Below are 21,120 nucleotides of genomic sequence, written 5' to 3'. Positions count from 1 at the left end.
ATGAAATGCAGAAAGTCTTTTTTAATCATAAAATCAGTAACTTTCAAAAACACATAGGTAAGAGACCTGGTTTTGCTAGAGGCAACAAACCTGGACACATCATGCTTCACCGAACCCTCTACAGTCCAAGGAGCAAGTGCTTTTACCACTTCTACTCGGCCTTTCTAGCTGGCCGCTTTGCCTCCTTCGGGCTAGGTGGGTCTGCCAAGTGGTGGCGGAGTTGCCACCCAGGAGCTGCCAAGAATAGAGACCCCCGGGGATTCCTTCACCGGAGACACTCTGCAAGGAAAGCCGAGCCTCGCCCTGCCCCGCGAGGCAGCAACTCCAGAGCATTTTCGGGATGCTGCCTGACTGACGCAGCTCCTTCAGACGGAGTCCCCAAGGCTGCAGTCCCTTCCCTGGACTGAAGGCAGCCCCTCCCCTGTATTTCCGTTCCAACCTGAGGATTGCAGCCAAATTCCCCGCTCGGCACGGCTCAGGGATAGTGGAGCTACCCTCTGCACGAGCAGGTGAGTTGGCAGGGCGCTAACCAAACCGGTGCTTGGGATGGGCACTGCTTCCTACCCTGCCCTGCGCCATGCATCAGGGAAGCCCAGCCGGGCACCACGTGTTGGGTCTGATAGAAGGTGGGAAAAATGCCGCGCTCTCCCCCACTTCCTGCAGGGACTGCTGGGGGAGCACCCGTTTCATGTGCCTGCCGCTGCAGTCGGGTGCGTGAGGGGAACACACTCCACGCACAGGCCAAGTGAGGGGGCTGAGGAGAAGATGACCAGCAGTGACTTGCTCTCCAACAGCAAGCCAAAAACAGACAGTGGAATAGAGTAAGGGTGTCCAGTGGTCCACATCACATTCCTTTCTATTGCCTCTGCTTGGACGGCCAGCCTGGTGCTGGCAGTGGGCTGTGGAGTAATAGTGTGCACCAGCTGAAGGGCCAGCAGGCTGTGACTACAGCTGGAAACTATCCTTCCCTTCCCCCGCACACAAAAGAGGGCAAGCGACGGGTTTTTGGCTGTAGCTGCCCTGCCCACTGCCTCGCCTCATCTCCTCCTGCGGGACGGGCCTCCCATCTCCCACCCCACCCATCAGAGACTCCTGGATTCCCTCTCCAATCCCACCCAAACCCACAGGCACCACCCATGTGAGCTATGTCAAGCCGGCCATGCCCCCTGGCCACACCCAGTCAGGCCACGCCCTCCCTGGCCCATGGAGGACAACCACAATGCTGATCAACTCAATAAAACTGAGTTTGACACCCCTCTTCTAGTCCTACCATCTGCTCAAGCAGGAGCTTTATACCATCCCAGTCAAATGGTTGTCTAGCTTTTCCTTCAGCAATGGAACACCCACAACCCCAGGAGTCAAGCTATTCCATTGATTAACTGCTCTTGTGGTCAGAAAATTTCTCCTAGATTGGATCTCCCTTAGATAAGTTTCCACCCATTACTTCTTATCCTGCCTTCTGGTGCCCTAAAGAACAAGTCTCCTTTGTGACAGCCCCTCAAGTACTGGTACCGGCATCAGACTATCAAATAGAATTTTAAAAAAATGTATTTTGAATAGAAATTGACACTATGGTTCCCAATCTAATTGGCTCTTTTAGCAAACGGAAATAAGATTTCCTAGCACAATTCTAAAACTGGAGAAGGTTATTTCAAAATTCCATGTGATATTCTTAGGCACTCTGTTATACAGTAATGACCTCATATCTTGGAATCAAACTAGTCACCAAATGATGGATGTGGAAATATACTGTAGTGAAAAACATCAGCAGGAGCTGTAGACTAAATATGCCTGTTGTTCAGAATAAGAGCACAGTACCAAACCCCTGAATAAAAGTGTGACAAGAACATCCAAAAGGAACTACGGACTACCTCTGCGCAAAACAATCCATTATTATCAAAAGGCAAGCCCTTTGTTCTAAATTCTGCTTCCCAAGTAAGCCTAGTACAATGCATAACAGCAAGACACAATAGAGATTGCCATCCCTCTTGGTTAACTAAGATGTACTATGAACAAAATTTAATTCTTCTCAGCAAAGCTTGCCACCTCCATCTGGAAAATGTAGACAATCTCAATATTTGTAATTTCCCATCAAAAGTTAAGAGTCTGCTATACAAACATAATCAATAGCTATGCTGATCAAGTTTTTGTAGCCAAACCATCCAATTTTCTGCTCCAGCTGTTGACCATGTCTTGACCGTGATGAAATTTGGAGGCAACGAAACAAAGCTTCCTCCAGAATGCCTACCCGGCAACAGAGAATCCATGCAACTCCTCCAGTGACCAGCTGACAGGCCATAGCAACAGAGCAACCTCAACCCAGCAACAGCCCAAAGCAGAAGATGTAGCAACAGTTCCAATCGAGCAACTGCGATAGCAATGCCATGCTCCCATGAAACTACAGGGTCAAAAATAAAGTAAATTTTATTTCAGTATCATACAGTACAGAACAGCAACACAGGCCAGCTTAGTAGCAAAAGCAATCAAAGAAAAGTTGCTTGAAAGCTGCTGGGGCAAGGAGTGAAAAGACTAACTTGGTCTCCTGGCCAGAAAAGAACCATGAAAAAAAGATGATGCGCAAAAAAAAAAAAAAAGTAAGAGAAAGTAATTCCAAAATAACCCAAAAGTATCATTCATTATTTGCAAGCATAAATACTTCAGAGGTAGTGTAATTAATAGTTTATTACTTAAATTTAAGGTATTTAAAATGAATTATAAATAGAGGAGCCATGGTGGCACAGTGTAGTATAACAATGTAGTATAACAGGCTGATTCGATCCACTGCCAAGAGTTTGGTGACCAGGCTCAAGGTTCACTCAGTCTTCCATCCTTCCGAGGTAGGTAAAATGAGGGCCCAGATTGGTTGGGGGCAATAGGCTGACTCTGTATACTGCTTAGAGAGGGCTGTAAAGCAGTATAAGTCAAAGTGCTATTGCTATATATTGTAAATGGTTATAAATTTAGAGAAATAGAACATAGAATTACAAGTAGAGAAATCATGTAGTTTAAGTAAAATATTCTAACTAAATACAGGTACACACTACATAGTTGTGTGCCATTCAAACGTAATCAAGAAAAATTCTATTAGGAGCTACCAAAAACAACATATTGAAAATTATAATCTTTAATCCCTTCGAATGATGTTCCAATTTCTTCTCTTTATCTCTTCTTAATTTTAATAGCTTACCATTTTCTCTGAAATGCAATAAAACTCTGATCTTCCCATATCTATAAGCAAATCTTTAAAGCCTCATCATTCAGAACTAGCCAAGAAAAAAACACTGAAATCCATTAGAAAAACAATTATATACAGATAGTTCTCAACTTCCAACTGGTCATTTAGTGACTGTTCAAAGTTCTAATGGACCTACCTGGGGGCTATTTATGACATGGATTCAAAGTTCCAACATCGTACTCTCCCCAGTTACATTATTGTACTTGGGGCACTCAGCAACCGGACCATATTTAGTGCCATTTTCAGTGACCCACAATCACCTCATTTTAAGATGGTTTTGCTAGTAGAAAGATTGTGAAACTGGATTGGTGATGTAACTGACCCACTTTACAACTGTCACAATTTGCTACTATAATAGGCAGACTCCATTACTAAATCAAGGACTACCTGTACATTACCTTGATCAAATAGAAGAAAATGCTACATTTGGAAAAATTAATTAATTAATTTTGTATGTCACCTTTACTACTTTTACAAATAACCCAAGTTGACAAATATATCCAAAACATCTTCCTCCTCCTATTTTCCCCACAACAACTTTGACTGTGTTCTGAGTTGTCTGATTCCGAGTTGTCATAATCATCATTCTCCAGGAGATATTCGCTTCTACCTCTTTTCTCAGAGAAGAACAGCACTCTTGAGCAGTGGCCTACAAGTTACAATAGGATGAGGTTTAGATAGAACAGATCTTCATTAAGGAACTATTTGCACTGGATATGATTTTGGAATTAATCTTAAATTGAATTGCCCTATTCTTGAAAGATCAGGTTATGTGGTATCGAAATTCTCTCAGCCTGTATTATTCAGGGACGCTTAGCCAGTTGAAAGGCTGGCCCAGAAGTCTTGTTTATCAGTTTAGTGTTTACAAGCAAAAAAAAATGTTACGTTAAAAGAACCTGTGTTGCTTCAATAATCATATATTGGATGTCCAGAATAAATAACGTGCAAAGAATGACTCTGCAATGGCAATTGATATGTTTAACTCAAATTATATATCTGTGGTTTTATGTCATTTATGTTTTAAATTTGTATCCTTCCTTTTTGGTCATACAATACTCAAAACTGGCTTATAATAAATAAAAATATAAATTGTAAAACACAAAAAAGTACAACTGAAATATTGTTATATTCAATCAACTCTGTGTGTGTGTGTGTGTGTGTGTGTGTATGTATGTATGTGTATGTATGTGTGTGTATACACACACACACATGTGTTTTCTTAAGTTTTCACGGGTATTTATATGTATGGTATTCAGCTTTGTTCGGGTATTTTCCCATGTCATTATAGTTGTGCTTTTAAAGTTGTAGCAACATTTCAGCAGAATCTCATCTGCCATCATCAGGCTTCTATATTGTGTTTGTCTGTGAGTCAGGCTTTCACAGCCACTTCTGTTTTAAATTTGGTGCTAGCCTACTGCTGTGTTAAAATGGTTTTTTCTTCATCCTGATTGGTTGGGAGTCTTGGTCTGTGTTTATTGGTCTTGGAGTTTGCTGTGTTCTGCTTGATTGGTGTTTCTAATATCTTCTGTCTGTTTTGTGGCTTTTTTTGTCTTTATTGGCTGGCAACATTGTGTTTGCTGTATTGGAGGCTTTTAGTGCAGCTTGGCTCCAAGTAAATGGATGGCTATCATTATTAGGAAGCTAGGTTTCATCTGGGTACCTGGTTGGGGTGTGTTTGAGCTGGAGGTATCAGAGGGAGTCTGTTCTATATATATATAAAATTTAGACATTTACCAGTTACAATTAATGTCAATTTTTACTATACATCATTTGTATTTATCACAAGGATATATACATCTACACACGTGCAGACACATAAAATATATGTTATACATGGTATATATACATACATATATATCCTGTGTGCCTATATAAATGCATAAAGAACTAGGAAAACACTTGATCATCAAGCTTGCTTTATTTTTGTTTTGGCACTGTAACAATGACTAAGGAACAAGCAGTATTCCTAAGGGCATGAATCTGCCTTTTTATTGTGTAAAAAAAAAAAAAAACTCAAGGAGACCAAGAATGAAACAAAGTCAAGCGTCAGGCAGTAAGTAAATATGCTTAGTTTTGTTGAAAAAAAAATGCTTACACTTTTTTAAGGACATTTAATATATATAGGGCAGGAAATGAAAAAGCAAAATAGACAAAATTTCCCATGAACATTTATACAACACAAGTATCTTTGAGATATAGTTATAGATAGGTAAGTAGATACATGTACATTGCTGAGTTAAAATAGAAATAATTTCTGTATGCATTTGAGACAGCATACAAACTAACCTGGCCTTTCTCCAAATTTTTATCAATTACAGCAACACCGGGAAATACTGCCAAGATCCTAGATGATTTTGACTATAAGTTAATGAGCATTTGGTAAATATGATTAGCCACTAAAATAATGCGAAGATCAAGCAACAACACAAAATCCTGCATTTTGTAGATGCCAGAATGGCAAAAACAGTAACGGTAACCAGTAATGAAAGACACTATTGAAAAAAATTCTAAAAAGCCATTATGAGAGATGATCTAATATGTGCTATCATTTTTCTTATATCTTTTTCTCTTCTTTGGTTTTATAGTTTTCATAGACTTTCAAGTTCTCCCCTTCAATTTACTGTAAGCGTATTTCACTTTAATGTCACATTTCTCTGTTCGGAATTTGATAAGATACTCTTAAATAACCTGAACATAAGATGTTTAATATACATTTCTTTTTTTCTAGACCTAATCTCTTCTTTGCTTTTTACATCTGCAATTTTGATTTACAGCCTGTCTTTAGGGCAGGGCAGTTAGGTAGTTTAGTTATATGTAGACACAATTATTTAATATATCTACAACTCACTGTACATTATTTTGAACTCTAATCCATATGTCATATAATATTTAATATGCAATACAGTTCAATAAAAAATTAGTGTCATCCACAGATTATTTCCCAGCTGTTAATCAAAGAATGGTTTGAGAATAGCTTCATACATTAGGCTAAGCCGTAATGCATTTCATTCAATTTTGACTTTGGGCATGTGATGAATAGTGTTCTCTTCAATAACTTAGGAAACAGTTAATTCAAAAAGCAAGTCTAAAAGAGATCTGATAATGATGTTTATCAGAAAGAACAATAAGGCTACAATTCAATAAATTCCTGTAATTGTTTTACTTTCAAACAAGCTATCTGTAAATATTACGATAGCAGTGGCAGTGGTGATGATGGTATCTGGCAACGAGTTAGGATGTTTGCTGTTATTTTAAGGGCTGGGCAGGCTGCATGTCCTCATTGTTTTGTAGTTGCTTGTAGCAGTATAATATATAAAATTTTAATTTGTTCAACAACTATATTTAAATTGGGATCCAAGTCCTGTGATCAAATTAATCATTATCAGAAATTTCTAAATCTAACTATTCCTGCTGTATGACTAGATCAATGTTATATTCTAATAAATTGTGAAATGACATAATAACTGATCCACGTAAATTGGGGACCAGTGTTTCTTAGGTCAGGTAGAAACAATATATAAACACTGAACGAGTACCTCTTATTCTCAAGACAAGGAAGAAGAAGGCCTAGAATTTAAACCCCAAGAATGACACATATATACTGGTTTTGATTTCTATATTCAACAAAATATATACAGGTAATCAAGTTACAATAGCAAAGGGGACTAAATTTCTGTCACTAAATGATGCAGTTATAAAATACAATGGCATTGCTATTGTTAACTGAAACTCACCAGTCATTAGCTGAGGACCCAGCCCAATTCAAGCCATTCCTTCCCAAGCCTCAATTCTTCAAAGGTAAGCGACTGCGCCTCTCTTCCATTCTCCCAACCAGCAATTCTCCTCCAGCTCTGCCCTTCTTGCCATCCTGTCCCCTACTGTCGTTCAGAGGAAGGGGCCAACCATGAAGAGTCACTTCCAGAATTACTGGATGAACTACTGCATGAGCAGGTGCAAGCAGAGGAGGTGGGGCTGTCCAGTTAAACAGCATGCACAGCCAGTCACCAGTCTCTAAAGATAAAGAAGTTGAGCTGCCATCCCTTCCCAGCGCAAGGACTTCCCACGTGGGGTGGATGAGTAGAACAAAGGAGCTTCTTGTAAGGAAAGAGCCTCTCCCTTCCAAACGAGAAACGTTGGAGCTTGCTTCTGTTTTATGACAGCCTCTGATTGGCCAATAACCGTCCCTACTCAATGCACCTTTGTTGCACCTGCAAGCCATCCGACCTCGGTTCTGGATCTGGACTGGCTGGTAAATCTTCTACAAAGTTTTGACTCTTGGGTGTTGCCTGACCATTCTTCGGTCCAGCATTTTGGATTGGAACTTTTTAAAGGAAATGTGCTAACTTCGGGAGACTTGTTTCTCTACTGGTGGGCCTGTGTGTTTGTACTGACTATTTTTTTTGTGGGGGGGGGGGCGCGCTGCTCGTTTATTTTACCATTTAGTCAAAATTTTGTAGTTACCTCTCTGTGTGCTTTCCCTAGGGCAGGACACTTAGCCTGCTACTCGCTGCACTTGCCCAAAGCTAGCATGATTTTTTGACATGCTACCCAAGAAGCCGCAGCCTGGCCGAGTAGCTCCAATCCCAACTGTCCCGAACATCTTCCACTCCACCTCAGAAGCCTTCCAAAACCTTAGGAGAAGGCCATGCACCATTTGTGTAAAGGGCACGGTCACCTCAGCAAGAAAACCTGGCTCAGTCAGCACCTGCTTCACGAGGGGGTCGGGCCAGGTGTGCTTGGTCAGCAGCGTGAGCAAGAAGACAAAAGATTAGCAGCAAAGCCGGGGGTGGCTGGGACTGCAGAGTGCAGGAGAAGCCAAAAGAGAAGGTGGGAAGTGGGAGATGAGTGATAGGGGAGTTGCCCAACCTCTAAGTCCTCAGAGATCCTAAGTGCGGGCGGGCTAGCAAGCAGCTGAATTTTGATCACATGACCATCGAGGTGCTGCTGTCGCTGTAATTCTGGGGGCCTGGGATAAGTACAATCTGTTCGGCACTGCTATAACTTCAAACGGCTGCTGAACAAATGGTTATAAAACGAGCAGTCCCCATATATGGCTTGTCTGCTATTAAAAAGGCTTATCAGGTATGTCTCACGTGGTGAAATTTCTGTTGCAAATCCATTCCTAAAGAGATAAGGCTAAATTTTCTTTCTGTAGTGTTGAGCTGTGTTGTGCCTAATGTGAAGGTGCAGGTGGAAAATGCACCACAGACTTCTCAGGACAAGGTTCCCTCCAGTAAAGCAAAAAGAGCAATTTTAGAAAGAAAATAATCAACTTGGAAACAATACAAGATTACCTCATAGTTGGGAACAGGCGCCAAGACAGTGGTCATTTGGCATGGCAACACCCTTAGCATTGAGGGACTTGTTACAGTAACACTTTAAAACAAACAGAAAATAAACCGTGTATCTGCATGAACAGCAAGCATAAGTTTTTGTACCGGTTTATTAAACGAAGCCTGTTAATGACTCATTATGTTGACTGCAATGGAGAGAAAATGTAATGCATGCAAAGGAACTAAAACTTTGCTGCTCATAAAAGGATATTCAGGCGTCAATGTTTCTATAAGTTTTAGGGATTCATAAAGTATCAGGTTAGAAAATACCTCTTTAATTTTCAAAAATAGCTTATAACAAATGAAATTTCAAGATAAAATGTGACCAATTATAGTATAGTAGAATATACTGTATCTGTTCAAATGGCATCATAAAAATGTGCAGTCAAAATATTTTTAGAAGTTTTAGAAAATGCCTGATATTTTGGAAGAAGATGCAAGATTCAGATAACTGACAATAAGGGGGTATATGGGTGCATTCTACACATGGAAAGGCCAATCTTAATTATTCTTTAACTGCCTAAAATGTATGGCAATTAGCAAGGGCACTTAGTGAAGAAGCCTCACCAAGGGTGACACAGAAAGACAATTCTGAGTAAAAGAAAAATACACGCAAGAGAAAGAACTAGTCTGTACCATGCCCAATTTTCACCTTAACTTTGAGTGAAACTGGAAGTATATTTTGACTTGAACCTGAAATGAAGACAATTGTGCTTTGGGAGTTCCGCTGAACCATCCCAAGGAAAAGCTGCAGCTCAGCAAAACCAAACACTGAACATTTTGAACTTGAATTTGGTATTATTTGCTTCACACAGTTAAAATTACAACCAGTCTTGTATCTTCAGCCTATTCACCAAAAAACATTCCTATATTCTATAGGAATATTTGCTTATGAAAGTCAAATTTGGTTGGGAAACCTAGGGAGCTGCCAAATGGATGCTGTTCTGAGGACGACACAAATTTTCCTAGATTGGCCTACTGTTCCGACAAAAAGCACGTTTTCTCTGCCGTAGTGTTTTTCTATCTCCTTACTTGTTAATGTTGTTTGGACCATCCATTTGCTTTCTCTCTCCATTTCCACTGATTATCTGATAATTACTATTCTGATTATCCATTGCAAATATCAGGTTTTCTTGTGCTTTACAGATATTGGCTTTTCAGCCTGGGCGCATCCTGTTTTGCACAAGTGCAGTATCACATTACTCCCAGGAGTCAGCAACGAATCAAGCCCAGGATGCACCAATTTAATGCTGATACATGGTTCATATCAACATCAAGCAAAGGCTGGTACAAAAATTCTGACCAGGATTTCATTTCTGATAATGTTACAATAAAAATGAGTAAGATGCCAATCTCTTTCAATTTTATGAATGAAATAAAGGGCTAGCTTAACTGCTAAAGAGCCTCGACATTCAGCTTAGTTTAACAGAATGTTCCCGACTGGCTGCAAAAAGAATTGTTGGCAGAGACACAGCATCCTGAATCTAGGCCTTATGAATCCCACTCTATTGTTATAAGTGAAAGAAAAAAGTGCAACTACAATCAAACCCTAGCCTAACCTTGCTACAACGTTCTGCCAGCTAAGCAAACTTTTTTTAAAAAAAAAATGTGATGGAACAATGCTACTGAGTTTCTATCTTCAGCCATTTCAGCATGTATAATCATAGAATTTGTATAAATTTATATAGTGCCTTTACATTTTCAACATAACAAAAATTACCGATATATTTTTGAAAGACTGATAATAAAGTAAAAGATAATAAAGGTAAAGTTAAAATTAAAGCTAAAATTAAATAATGTCTCATTTCATGTCACACTGGTCAGTGATATTTCTTAGAAAAAAAAGCTTCAATAAATAGTATGACTGCTTATAATTATAGTTCTCCAATAACAAGACAAAACTAATATTTTGTATATGGTAAACAGAATACAGGGGGAAAAATACCTTAGTTTAATGTATAAATTTTTAAGTTCAATGCATAATCAATTATCAACTGTTTTTTTTTTTAAATTTAAAATTAGAGGTTTAGAATACAATAATGCAAGGTGTTCATTAATCTAGCTCTGGCACGAAAACTATCCAAACGCCTTCCTTTTTGAGAAAACAGCAATTAAAACAGCAATTATTCTTTTTAACAGCAGACCCAATAGAGTGGACACTATTATCTATTCAACCCTCCTCGAGACCAATTTATATTAAGGATTGGCAAATATTCTTATCCTAAATACTAAATATTAAACTGTTAGTGCTCCTGTTAATCAAAACTCTATGCAAAAAAATAAAAAGGATAGTGCATGGTTGTAACTCTTTATTTTGGATTATATCAAAATCTAGTCACTGCACAGAAAAACCCACATCCTTGGCCTTTGTTCCCTCTCAGCTATAAGCCATAGTAAAGAACTGTGGGTTTACATAGAAAAGTTCGTATTAAAATTACTTTTAAGCAAAGACCGTTATAAATAGCTTTCCTAGCAGCTGGCAATCTACAAGTTATACCATCAGTATTAAACATTAGATTCAAATATTGAATGAAATGAATTTGTGATACGAAGAGCATTTAAGATAAATTAGAACAGGGGCTCTCTAATGATGCGTTGAAACCCCTCAAGGGAATCATGGGCAACTTAGAGGCAAATCAGAAAATCAAAACCGAGTTCTGACAGTGCTGCTTTTTTTCTATGACTATTTTGGTTTAGTGAGTGTAAATCTATTTAGATGCTGACTAGAACGGATGGTGCCTTCTACTTTCTTTTCTGGAGTTTTTTTCCCTATTTTTTCTAGGGTATCTATGCTCCTCAAAGCCAATGGGGTTATTAAGGTCAAGATTTCTCCTCCTTCCATTGCTTGATTTAGACAAATGCATCACAAGAATTGGGATATAACTGTTCTTTGGAAAACATTAACATCAATTATATAACTATATACATTTTAACATTTAAAAATAGTACATTTGCTATGGAATACATTAAGCAGCTGGTTTTGCTACAAAGCATATTTTGTCCTGAGCTGAACTATGGAATAGCATTTGACCCTGCAGAGCCTGGGATTTAAACTGTCACTTCCCTTTAAAAGAAACTGCCACTTTTTTAAAAACACAGAAATATATACAGAAATTGCAGGGTTTTTTTTTTAAAAAAAGACGACTATTCTGCAATTGTTAATATTTAACTATATCTCCCATTTGCCTCTCACAACAGTCAATCTTTCAACAACTTAACATTCAAAAATCAGCATGCAGGGAACTCTCGTGATGTGGATGCCTCATCCAAGATAATATACTTACAACTGCTGTTCCATAACTTTAGTAGGGATTTAATATTAATTTCAAAAAGCACAGAGTCTTGTAGGCTCAACATCATGTTTCAGAGCTGCTGCAGCAGTAATTCTGTTGGTGTATCTTGTCTACCAGTCATTCCATTTTTGCTCACAGACCAACAGAGTTTTGGCCCATAGCATCACTATTTCATTACCATTCAGCGTCTGAGTGACGCACAGCTATAGTAGAAATGCTGCTGAATGCAGATGACCTTCAGTAAGAAAAATAAAGTTCCCATGCTTGTCACAAGGGGAGATCTTTCAGGTTACTCATATTTCTTGATGACACACACACACAGGTCCCCAGAAAAGACCAAAAAAAGAAAGAAAAAGAAACACAGCTGGAGCCAAAGCTTTTAGTCACCTTGCTGTTGAGAACTTCAAGTGGCAACTTACTGTAATTGCTCTTATTGCTACTCTGTTTGCAAATTGCAAATAAAACATTCTCACATTATGCGAGTCCAACTTTAGAATCACTATTCTTCCATTTATCATGTCCAAAATTCTATGCAACCAGTCAGTAAGTAGGAAGTTCTGCCTCTTCTTCAATTAGCCCCACCCACCTATCTCCCCATCTCTGCCCTACGCAGCAACGTTCTCTCAATGTTTCAGATGCTGTTTGGGAGGATGCGTGTTGCTCACGGCTTTGTCATATAAAATGTAGAGGAGGAAACTAGAGGGTCTTGATTGACACCAACAGGAACCAAAAGATTGAAACGGGTGGAAGTTGTAGGAACTACAACTTCCTATTGTTTCTTTTATTTTTTATTTTTCTTCTATGTATCCATGTATTCATAACTATGTCTTCACTTATACCTATTTTCTTGTAAGCAATTGACAAACCAAATAAATAAATAAACTTTGGGGGAGTGATCATGGCATACCAGAATTCAACAAAATATACAGGCACAAGTCAAACTACTGTTTTAGACTGTAAGAGAGCTGACTTCAACAAACTAAGAGAAAGAAAACAAAGGATTCCCTGGATAGAAGTCCAAGAGAGAAAAACAGTTCATGATAGCAATAGCACAGACTTATATATTACTCCATAGTGCTTTACAGCCCTCTCTAAATGATTTAGAGTCAGCCTATTGGTCTCAACAATCTAGGTCCTTGTTTTACCAACCTCGGAAGGATGGAAGGCTGAGTCAACCTCGAGCCAGTGAGACTTGAGCTGCCAAACTGCAGGCAGCCGACAGTCAGCAGAAGTAGCCTGCAGAACTGCATTCTAACTATTGTGCCACCACGGCTCTTGGGAAGCTCTGAAAAATGAGATAATAAAGGCTCAAACTAAACAATACCACAGAGGAACAAAAACAAAAGAATCCAGTTGAATCCAGCATGGTTGCACAAAGAGCTCTCTACAAATTAAAGGTTAAAATGTATTTAAAAAATGGAAAGAGGGACATATAACTAGAACAAAATACCAGCAAATAACCCAAATCTGTAAGGACTGAGTCAGGAAGGCTAAGGCTCAGAATGAACTAAGATTTGCAACAAATGCCAAAAATACCAACAACAAAATCCCTTCAATATGTAAACAAAGAAGAAGAAAGTCAAGGAAATAGGAAATTTTCACTAATAGAAAAAGATGGGAAGATGACAAGAAGCAGGGATAAAAGTTGACCCGCTTAATTCCATCTTTGCATCTTTCAGGGTCCAGGAGATCTGCCAGAGGGCTGGAAAAGAGCTGATGTGGTTCCGGTCTTCAAAAAGGGCGAAATGGGGGGTGGGGTATGGGGTATGGCTTCCACAAAACAACAGACCAATGAGCTTGACATCAATACCTGGAGAAAAATAATCAAGCACTCAGAATGAACAAGGTGATTACTAGAAACCAGCATGTGTTTGTTAAAAAAACAGAGATCTTGCTAGGTAAAACTTACTGCCTTCTTTGATAAAGTGACTAAATTAGTGCATCACTGAAATGCTGTAGATATAATTTACTTGGATTTTAGTCTTGATTTTTTGGTTTCTGTACAACACACACAATCGTTCTTACTTGTCCCCATCAAAAGAAAGTTATATTGATATAACAAAACAGGTGCAATTATGCATTTTAGTTGACCCACCAACTGGAAATGGCATCTATATTTCCTTTCTTTATTCTGCTACATACACAGGATATAGCTAAGTATCAGTTTAAAAGGTAGAAAATAAGATTTCCCTTGTTTCTATTAACACAGCTAAGGCAGCATGAATGCAAGGGGATGGAGGGAAAAGGAAAGAAATCTCAGTGACTATAACAGATTTCAGTGTCATGACTGGAGATGTAATCAGGTCTTTTTCCTAGACAATCAACTTACACCAGTAACAATTACTTGTATGGCTTGCATTGGAATTCATCTGCAACGTGGGAAAGTTTCAACTATATACCCCCTTACCAAAACCAAAACAGACAATGAGTATCTACTGGAAGGCAGAATTTCTCCACCGTCTTTCAAATGTATCCCACCAAAACAAATTCTTCTTCCAGGTCATCAGAAATCCTTTCCTGTTCCAGACAATTTTAGGAAATTTTCACCCTGAGAATAGCTGGAGGGAAAATGATTTCATCCCCAGAAAAGGCCATTTTACAGCTATTTATAAAAAGGGAATCAGATACCTAAATAGCTAGTTTACTTTCTTTGTCTAGAGGCTTTTTTTTCCATGAGCAATTATTTTGGTTCATTTAAAGGCTTACTTTCTTGAACAACCCATTGTTAAAACAAAGCTTCTCTTAATATTCTATGCAAAATATTTGCAATATACTTTATAATTAATGATACATTTACCAAATAGATTACTGCCATGGAAAAATCCTCAAGGCGTTTCCTGATTTATTGTCTTTAAAAATATGTACTGCTTTGAGCTTTTTTGCACATTGCTATCTCAGTTTTGAAGACAATTCTCAATCATTATAATTCTTTTACATATCTATGTGAAAGAAAAATGCATCGAGAACACAAATATATAGACATTTATAATTTATCTATAACAATAATATAATCTATTAATTAATTTATAAACAATATTCATTTATCAGGTTGCAATACTTTTATATTATATCCCTATTCAATATTTCATTCTTATAAACCAAAATACACAATTGCAATTAGGTACAACTATTTTTCTATTTTAGAGGAGTTGAAACTATCGCTATAAATTTTGTTTTTGTAGATGTAAAAAAATAATAATTAAAAGCTAGCTAGATATTGTAAAAAACTGAAGCTGATGAGGCAAAACTCATGATTCTTAGTCCAAACAGGGCTATTATGTACTCAGGGCCTGATATCTACAGTATTCAAGAATGGAAAAGAATAGCCATTCCATCTGTTGCCATGAAAAAGAACATGTGATCTGCATGGCAGTGATCTGCATTGGCTCCTCCCTATCAGCTTCCAGGTGCAATTTAAAATGCTGGTTTTGACTTACAAAAAGCCCTTTGTGGCTTGATGCTCAAATACCCGCAGAATTATCCTCTTCAGCATATTTGATCTGCTCAACTGGCTCTTCTTAACAGAAAGTGTCTTGAATTCCCCATTACTGGGTTATGGAACAACCTTGTGCTGAAATCAGATTCTTCTCTACGTTATTGGCTCTCTGCAATTTTTAAAAATGAATTATTTTGGAATTTCTATGAATTGTTTTACTGTTGCCTGAATTTATTTTTCAATTAAAAATATTGGATATTTTATTGTATTCATATATTTTTAATTGATTATTAAAATATGACTACAGCTAAGAAACCTGTTAACATCTAAATAAACAAAGAAGCTTATGATTTAAACCTGGGGTTGATTTGTACATAGAGCTTGATTCATAGGTAGATCTTGCAGAATAACTTCTTCCTGCAATAAAGCAACTAGTCCATTCAAGTTAAGATCTTGAACTTTATACCTTTACTTAGTTACAAAATCTGTGGTAACTTCCAGTGAGCTGAAATTTATTATGTCCCAAAGATAAATTTGTCAAAAACGTTATTTTTTTCATTGTTGCTAACCTACATTCAATCATGCTTACTTTTCCCCCACTATTTCAATAAATATAAATGAAATATTCAAAATTTTAAGGTAGTATTTTCATGCTTATGAGTACTCCATTCACATATAGAACCAATAACTACATTCTCACACTTAAAACATTCTTACAAAAGATTCTGTGTTCAATTTTATTTGTTACCTGTCTCAGGTCCCCATCTTCTAGCAACATTTCACTAGTAATTCAGCAGTTTATGACTGTGTGCCTTAGGAACATTTCATTGCATTATGAGGATACGAAAATAGAAATAAGCAGATAATTTAAAGAGGATTCAGCTTCTGTCTACTATTCTAAAAAGCAGGATTGTAGACTACAATAAATCTATGTTTCATAAGTTTGCATAGTTTCTGGCTAGCAATAATGCAAACTGAATTGGACAAATTGTAATGACTCAAGAGTTTGGCAGCATTTAAACAGTTAAAATACAGGATTAATTTTCAACCAAGCAATTAGAATACTTTATGCTTTTTATCTCAACTGCTCAACCCAACCAGGAAGATTACCTCCTACATAAACCTTAAAAACCTTTAGTTCACTTTATTGCTTAAGATTGCCACCTGCAGTTTTGCTATGCCACCATACATATATTTCAGCCTGAAAATCAGAATATCCATTATAAGATTCAAAAAGTGAAAAAAGAAATCCACTTTTTCAAAATTTTTGTTGATTCTAAACTCACCAAGGCTCAAAGATATTCAGAAAAAAGCTAAAAGAGCTCTGCACAAATCATTATTCTTTTCACAAATGTGCAGCAGGCACTTAGAACCAAACTAAAAGATTTTTCAGATTAACACTAACAATACATACATATTAAACACAGCCATTTGCGTCATGGTTAATCTACAGCAATGCGACACTGAAATGGTGGGGAGGGTGTTAAGACTTTATGTCCATGTTATTTTCCCAGATGAAAATATTACCCTTCCTCTCCCTGAGGTATCATGTCCTACAGAAGCTTGCTACTGGCTCCACCAGTGAATAGGTTGCTTCCCCTCTGAGACCAGCAACCGTTCAGAAGCTATTCTTTTGGTAATCATAGACATAAAATATAAAAATTGGAAATGAGAACCACCTAGTCAAGCCCAGTATGGGAATCCCCCACTAAAGCCTCCCCAACAGATGGCCATCCAGATTTTGCTTGGATGCCTCAAGCAAAAGAGAATCAACGTAGCCTGTTCCACTGTGGAACTCTACATATTTGAAAATATTTTGATTTAAAATCTACTTCATTTCAATTCAATGTTCCCTGGCCTGCTTTCCAGAATAGCTCTGAACAATGCTTGAAAAAAATTTAAAAAGATAGTTTCCTACATGCTCAAATGCCTGGATTTCAATATTCCTGCCACCTGGGATCTGGCTAATTCTTTTAGTTAAACCCTTTCATCCTTGCATTCCATTCAAATGTTTTGCCCCACCAAGGTATGAAAAGCTCACATGAAGACATCAAAATGCAATCTGGATGGGGCAAAACGGACTGTGACTCAACCCTAGCAAGACGAAATGGCTGTGGGTATTTGGCCCTCCCCAGAGACAAGGATCTTCCTTTTTTTGTTCGGGATGGGGTGGCACTGCCCCAAACAGTACACAACCTCCTAGACTTGTGGCTCCTGTTCGAAGACCTGGTGGCAGTTGTGGCCAGGAGGGCCTCTGCACACCTTCGGGGTGGTATGTCTGTTGTGCCCTGCTCATAGTAACTCAAGCCCTTGTAACCACCAAATTAGACTATTATATGCTCTACGTTGGGCTGCCCTTGAAGACCATTTGGAAACTTCAACTGGTGCAGAATGCAGCCATCTGACTAGTAACCAATATCAGATATATGACAAACGTAACACCAATCCTGCGTGACTTACGCTGGTTATCACTGTGTTTCTGGGTACAATTCAAGGTGCTAGGGGTTACCAATAAAACCTTACATGACGTGAAAACTGAGTATCTGATGAACCACCTTTTTTTTTCCAGAGTCTCTACCCATCCAACAAGGTAAAATAGAACAGGCATGCTGCAGATCCCATCAGTCAAAGAATGTTGTTTGGCGGGAACTAGGTGGTGAGCTTTTTCTGCAGCGGCCCCTGCTCAATGGAACATCCTTCCTTCGGAGATTAGGCTCCGAAGTCTTGGGAGTCACATGTGCCAAGGGCTCCATTTCCTGACTATAATGTTAATGGCCAAATATCTTGCTCTTGTGTGTACTTTGAATTAAATGTTTTAATGTTTTCTACTGTTTTTACTACGATTGTTTTGAATATTTTTCTTTACTTTTTAAAAATAGTAATATATGTTTTAGTCATTTGCTAAGGGGCTATAGAAATCAATCAATCAATCAATCAAACAAAATCTCATGGCCAATGGTGATCTTTTATATATAATGCAGCTCTACCTCCTCTTTTGTTAGGTCTGTTTCTTCTGAATAGTTTGTATCCTTCCATGAGTACATTCCAGTCATAAGTTTCATCCCACCAAGTTTCAGTAATGGCAACTATAACATTTGCCTTCATGTACTAATAATACCTCAAGTTCACCTTGTTTGTTCCCAAAACTTATGAGAAATATGTTTCAGGTTAAATTCTGCAAGCACCTTAGAATAAGAAAACGGGGATTATATTTGCCAACTTCTTCCTTCTACTATAGCTCTCACTGCTTTAGTAAATTGTTCTTTCTTCCCCAAAATAATTGACAGTAATACAAATGGAATTTTTTTCTTATAGTTACTTCAGTAATTTCTTCAGTTGACTTTCACTTTTTTGTACTAAGGTAGTTTTGAAAGTTATAAAATATTTATTTTTAAAAAATATATGCACATCTTAATCAAATAACTCTGGGTAGTTAACAAAGCATAAAAAGTAAAAATAAAATACATACAAATAGGTTAAAAATACATTCCAAATAAAAATAATGAACTCTTTGATTGGCACCGAACAAATGCACAAACTGGGCTTTAATAATATCTTAGGCCCTAAAGGCCAAGGGAATAAAAGGCACCCAGGCCCTCTGATTTTTTATTTTTTCCCCTATTTGAAGGCAAGATACTCTGAATCCAAACTAGAAATTTACAAATGTAGTTTTATAATTACGTAACCAGCATTTAAAAGTGCCAGTAATCTTTTAATGTATGCCAAATAAACTAAACAGAGCAACAATGCTTGATCTAAACCAAGTAAACTCATACTGATTAATTTGATGCCACATTTAAAGACTACTGAAAAGTAGTCTCCATAAGACCAGGGCTACGAAAGAGGGACTAAGCAAGAAACCTAAAATATTTCTAGTTTCTCATAGCTGTTATATCAATAAAACAAAAACAAAACAAAAACAGAAAGGATACTATATTCAGCATCAATACATTACACTTTCCACACATTACATCTAGTAATTTACAAACTGCAGCCAGATACCTTTGACAGAAGGATGTATGATTTGAGCACCATTTAAATAAATGAGCTCTTCACCAGATGGTACACAAATTCATTTTCAAGGCAAGAAAACTGCTTGCCGTAGTTCAGATAATAGAACTATCTTTTAAAAATTACACTAGCCCTCAAATTTCCCATAATCAAGGTGTATCAATACATACTGTAACTGGAATGTAGAAAATGAATGCCATCTTCATCTAAAGTCTGTCCTAATGAAAACAAACTGATGCGCCTCATTTTCAATAGTTTCGGAGAATTTTCACAAACCCCATTTCCAATATCTGACGCGACAGAAGGCACCATTTTTTTAAAGAAATCCATGCTTGAGTTTTACCATTCCCAGCACATTGATTAAAGTCTTCTGTTTAATGGACACAAGCAGAAGTCCAGATGCTTGTGCAAACTTCCTTGAAGAGCTTTACAAGCCGGTCTGTTTGTGCTACTTTGCATAATGATGTCATACTAAACTTGGGTGGTGCACAGTTCAAACACCAGCAAGCTAACAACTGAGAAAAGTTTTAAAGATGTACATTTTAACAAACTAAAGCAGCCCCAGTCATTAGAAATACTCTTGAGACTGTGAACTGTGAATATAAACCAATAAAAATAACGGAATGATAATTTAAAGAACATAAAACATACAGCATGCTTACATATAAAGTATATTTCTATTTAATTAGCTGGAAGTTTTAGTTTTATCTTGTAAGGGAGGAGTATACTTCTGGACTCGAAAGATAAGAGTTACCACTGTGAAATGTTTGTGCCCTTGTGAATATAGTTACCAGGGTTTCCATTACTCTGTGCTAAGTATCCATTGTTTATAACACAAATTAAGTTCTAATTACTTTTCTTTTTTTTAAAGACCATTCTCCCTTAAAGGGGCTGTCAATAAATGGCAATTTAAGTCATAGCATTTTATACAAGGTAAAATACTGCATCTGTAATACTGCATCTTTTATATATTATTCATGGAGAAAATTAGAAAACACGTTTGCAATTTTTTAATTCAAAGGGATGTGCAAAGCAACATTTACTACTGTATATAAACTATTTTTCAGATTAATAAGACAGGTGTCTTCGAAGAATTTTAGCCCATGTGTATTTATAGACTGGTTCAGACCAGTTTTCGGTAGGTAGATAAGCAGAAAATTTCAAGCAATCATATTTACCATAGTTGAGCCAAAAACCATTTGTTTAGTTTACTTATAAAAATTTGAATGAGCTGAACTCTGACATACTATCACATAGGAGGATCAAATCTTAGCCAGGAAAAAAGTAAACACTAATAGCTGCAATCAGACATATTTTGTATAAATATTTTACTTATTTTCTTTGCAGATAAATCTTTAAGCTTACATTTAACTCTTTTCACGAGTAAAAGTAACATGAAACACAGAAAGATAGAAGTGGAAAGTTCATAATTTTCCTCTTCATGGGTCTTTTAAGTGTTTGAATGTGGAAAAAAAGTTAATTGTATGACTGCTTGTTCTGAAAAAGCATATGACAAAAGTTAATCAGTTTTAATTGTGGAATGTTTTGTACATATAGATATGCTGCTGAATGAAACAACAATAGTACGTGATGAAAATAAACCACATAGAAAATAAAAAGTTCAGGAAATAGTTCAACATTAAGCAGAAAACTGTGATGTTACCTTGTGATTAATGTATTTATGGATAAATTTATAGGGGAAGCTGGTGGTGAAGTCAGAGATAGGATGGCTGGGGCCATGCACTTTTGTGTGCAGTCAATTTGTGCTGCAAAGGATTCAAATTATTTGCAATGACTATGAAGTTGCACAAT

The 21,120-nt window shown here is 37.3% G+C and overlaps 1 protein-coding gene across 9 annotated transcripts in view; it reads right to left on the bottom strand.

The window, feature by feature from the left end:
* The window catches only part of FRYL (FRY like transcription coactivator), a 142,903-nt gene that overhangs the window by 97,942 nt on the left and 23,841 nt on the right, over positions 1 to 21,120 (bottom strand). For 4 of the 9 annotated variants that reach the window (XM_087936606.1, XM_087936607.1, XM_087936609.1 and 1 more), the window contains exon 1: positions 19,479 to 19,720. The exons of 2 other annotated variants lie outside the window; for them this stretch is intronic. In XM_087936606.1, coding sequence (XP_087792732.1) covers positions 19,479 to 19,638 — 160 coding nt within the window. In that variant the 5' untranslated portion in view covers positions 19,639 to 19,720. Of the gene's footprint in view, positions 1 to 19,478; positions 19,728 to 21,120 lie in introns of those variants that run through there. 3 more of the 9 variants (XM_026699906.2, XM_026699910.2, XR_015744167.1) reach the window with 2 other exon arrangements.

This window comes from Pseudonaja textilis, chromosome 6, assembly GCF_049901715.1.
Source record: "Pseudonaja textilis isolate UNSWEBS1 chromosome 6, rPseTex1.2, whole genome shotgun sequence".
NCBI classification, from domain to species: domain Eukaryota; kingdom Metazoa; phylum Chordata; class Lepidosauria; order Squamata; family Elapidae; genus Pseudonaja; species Pseudonaja textilis.
Note: the sequence above shows the minus strand (reverse complement) of the source record. Positions and strands in the feature narration are given on the sequence as shown.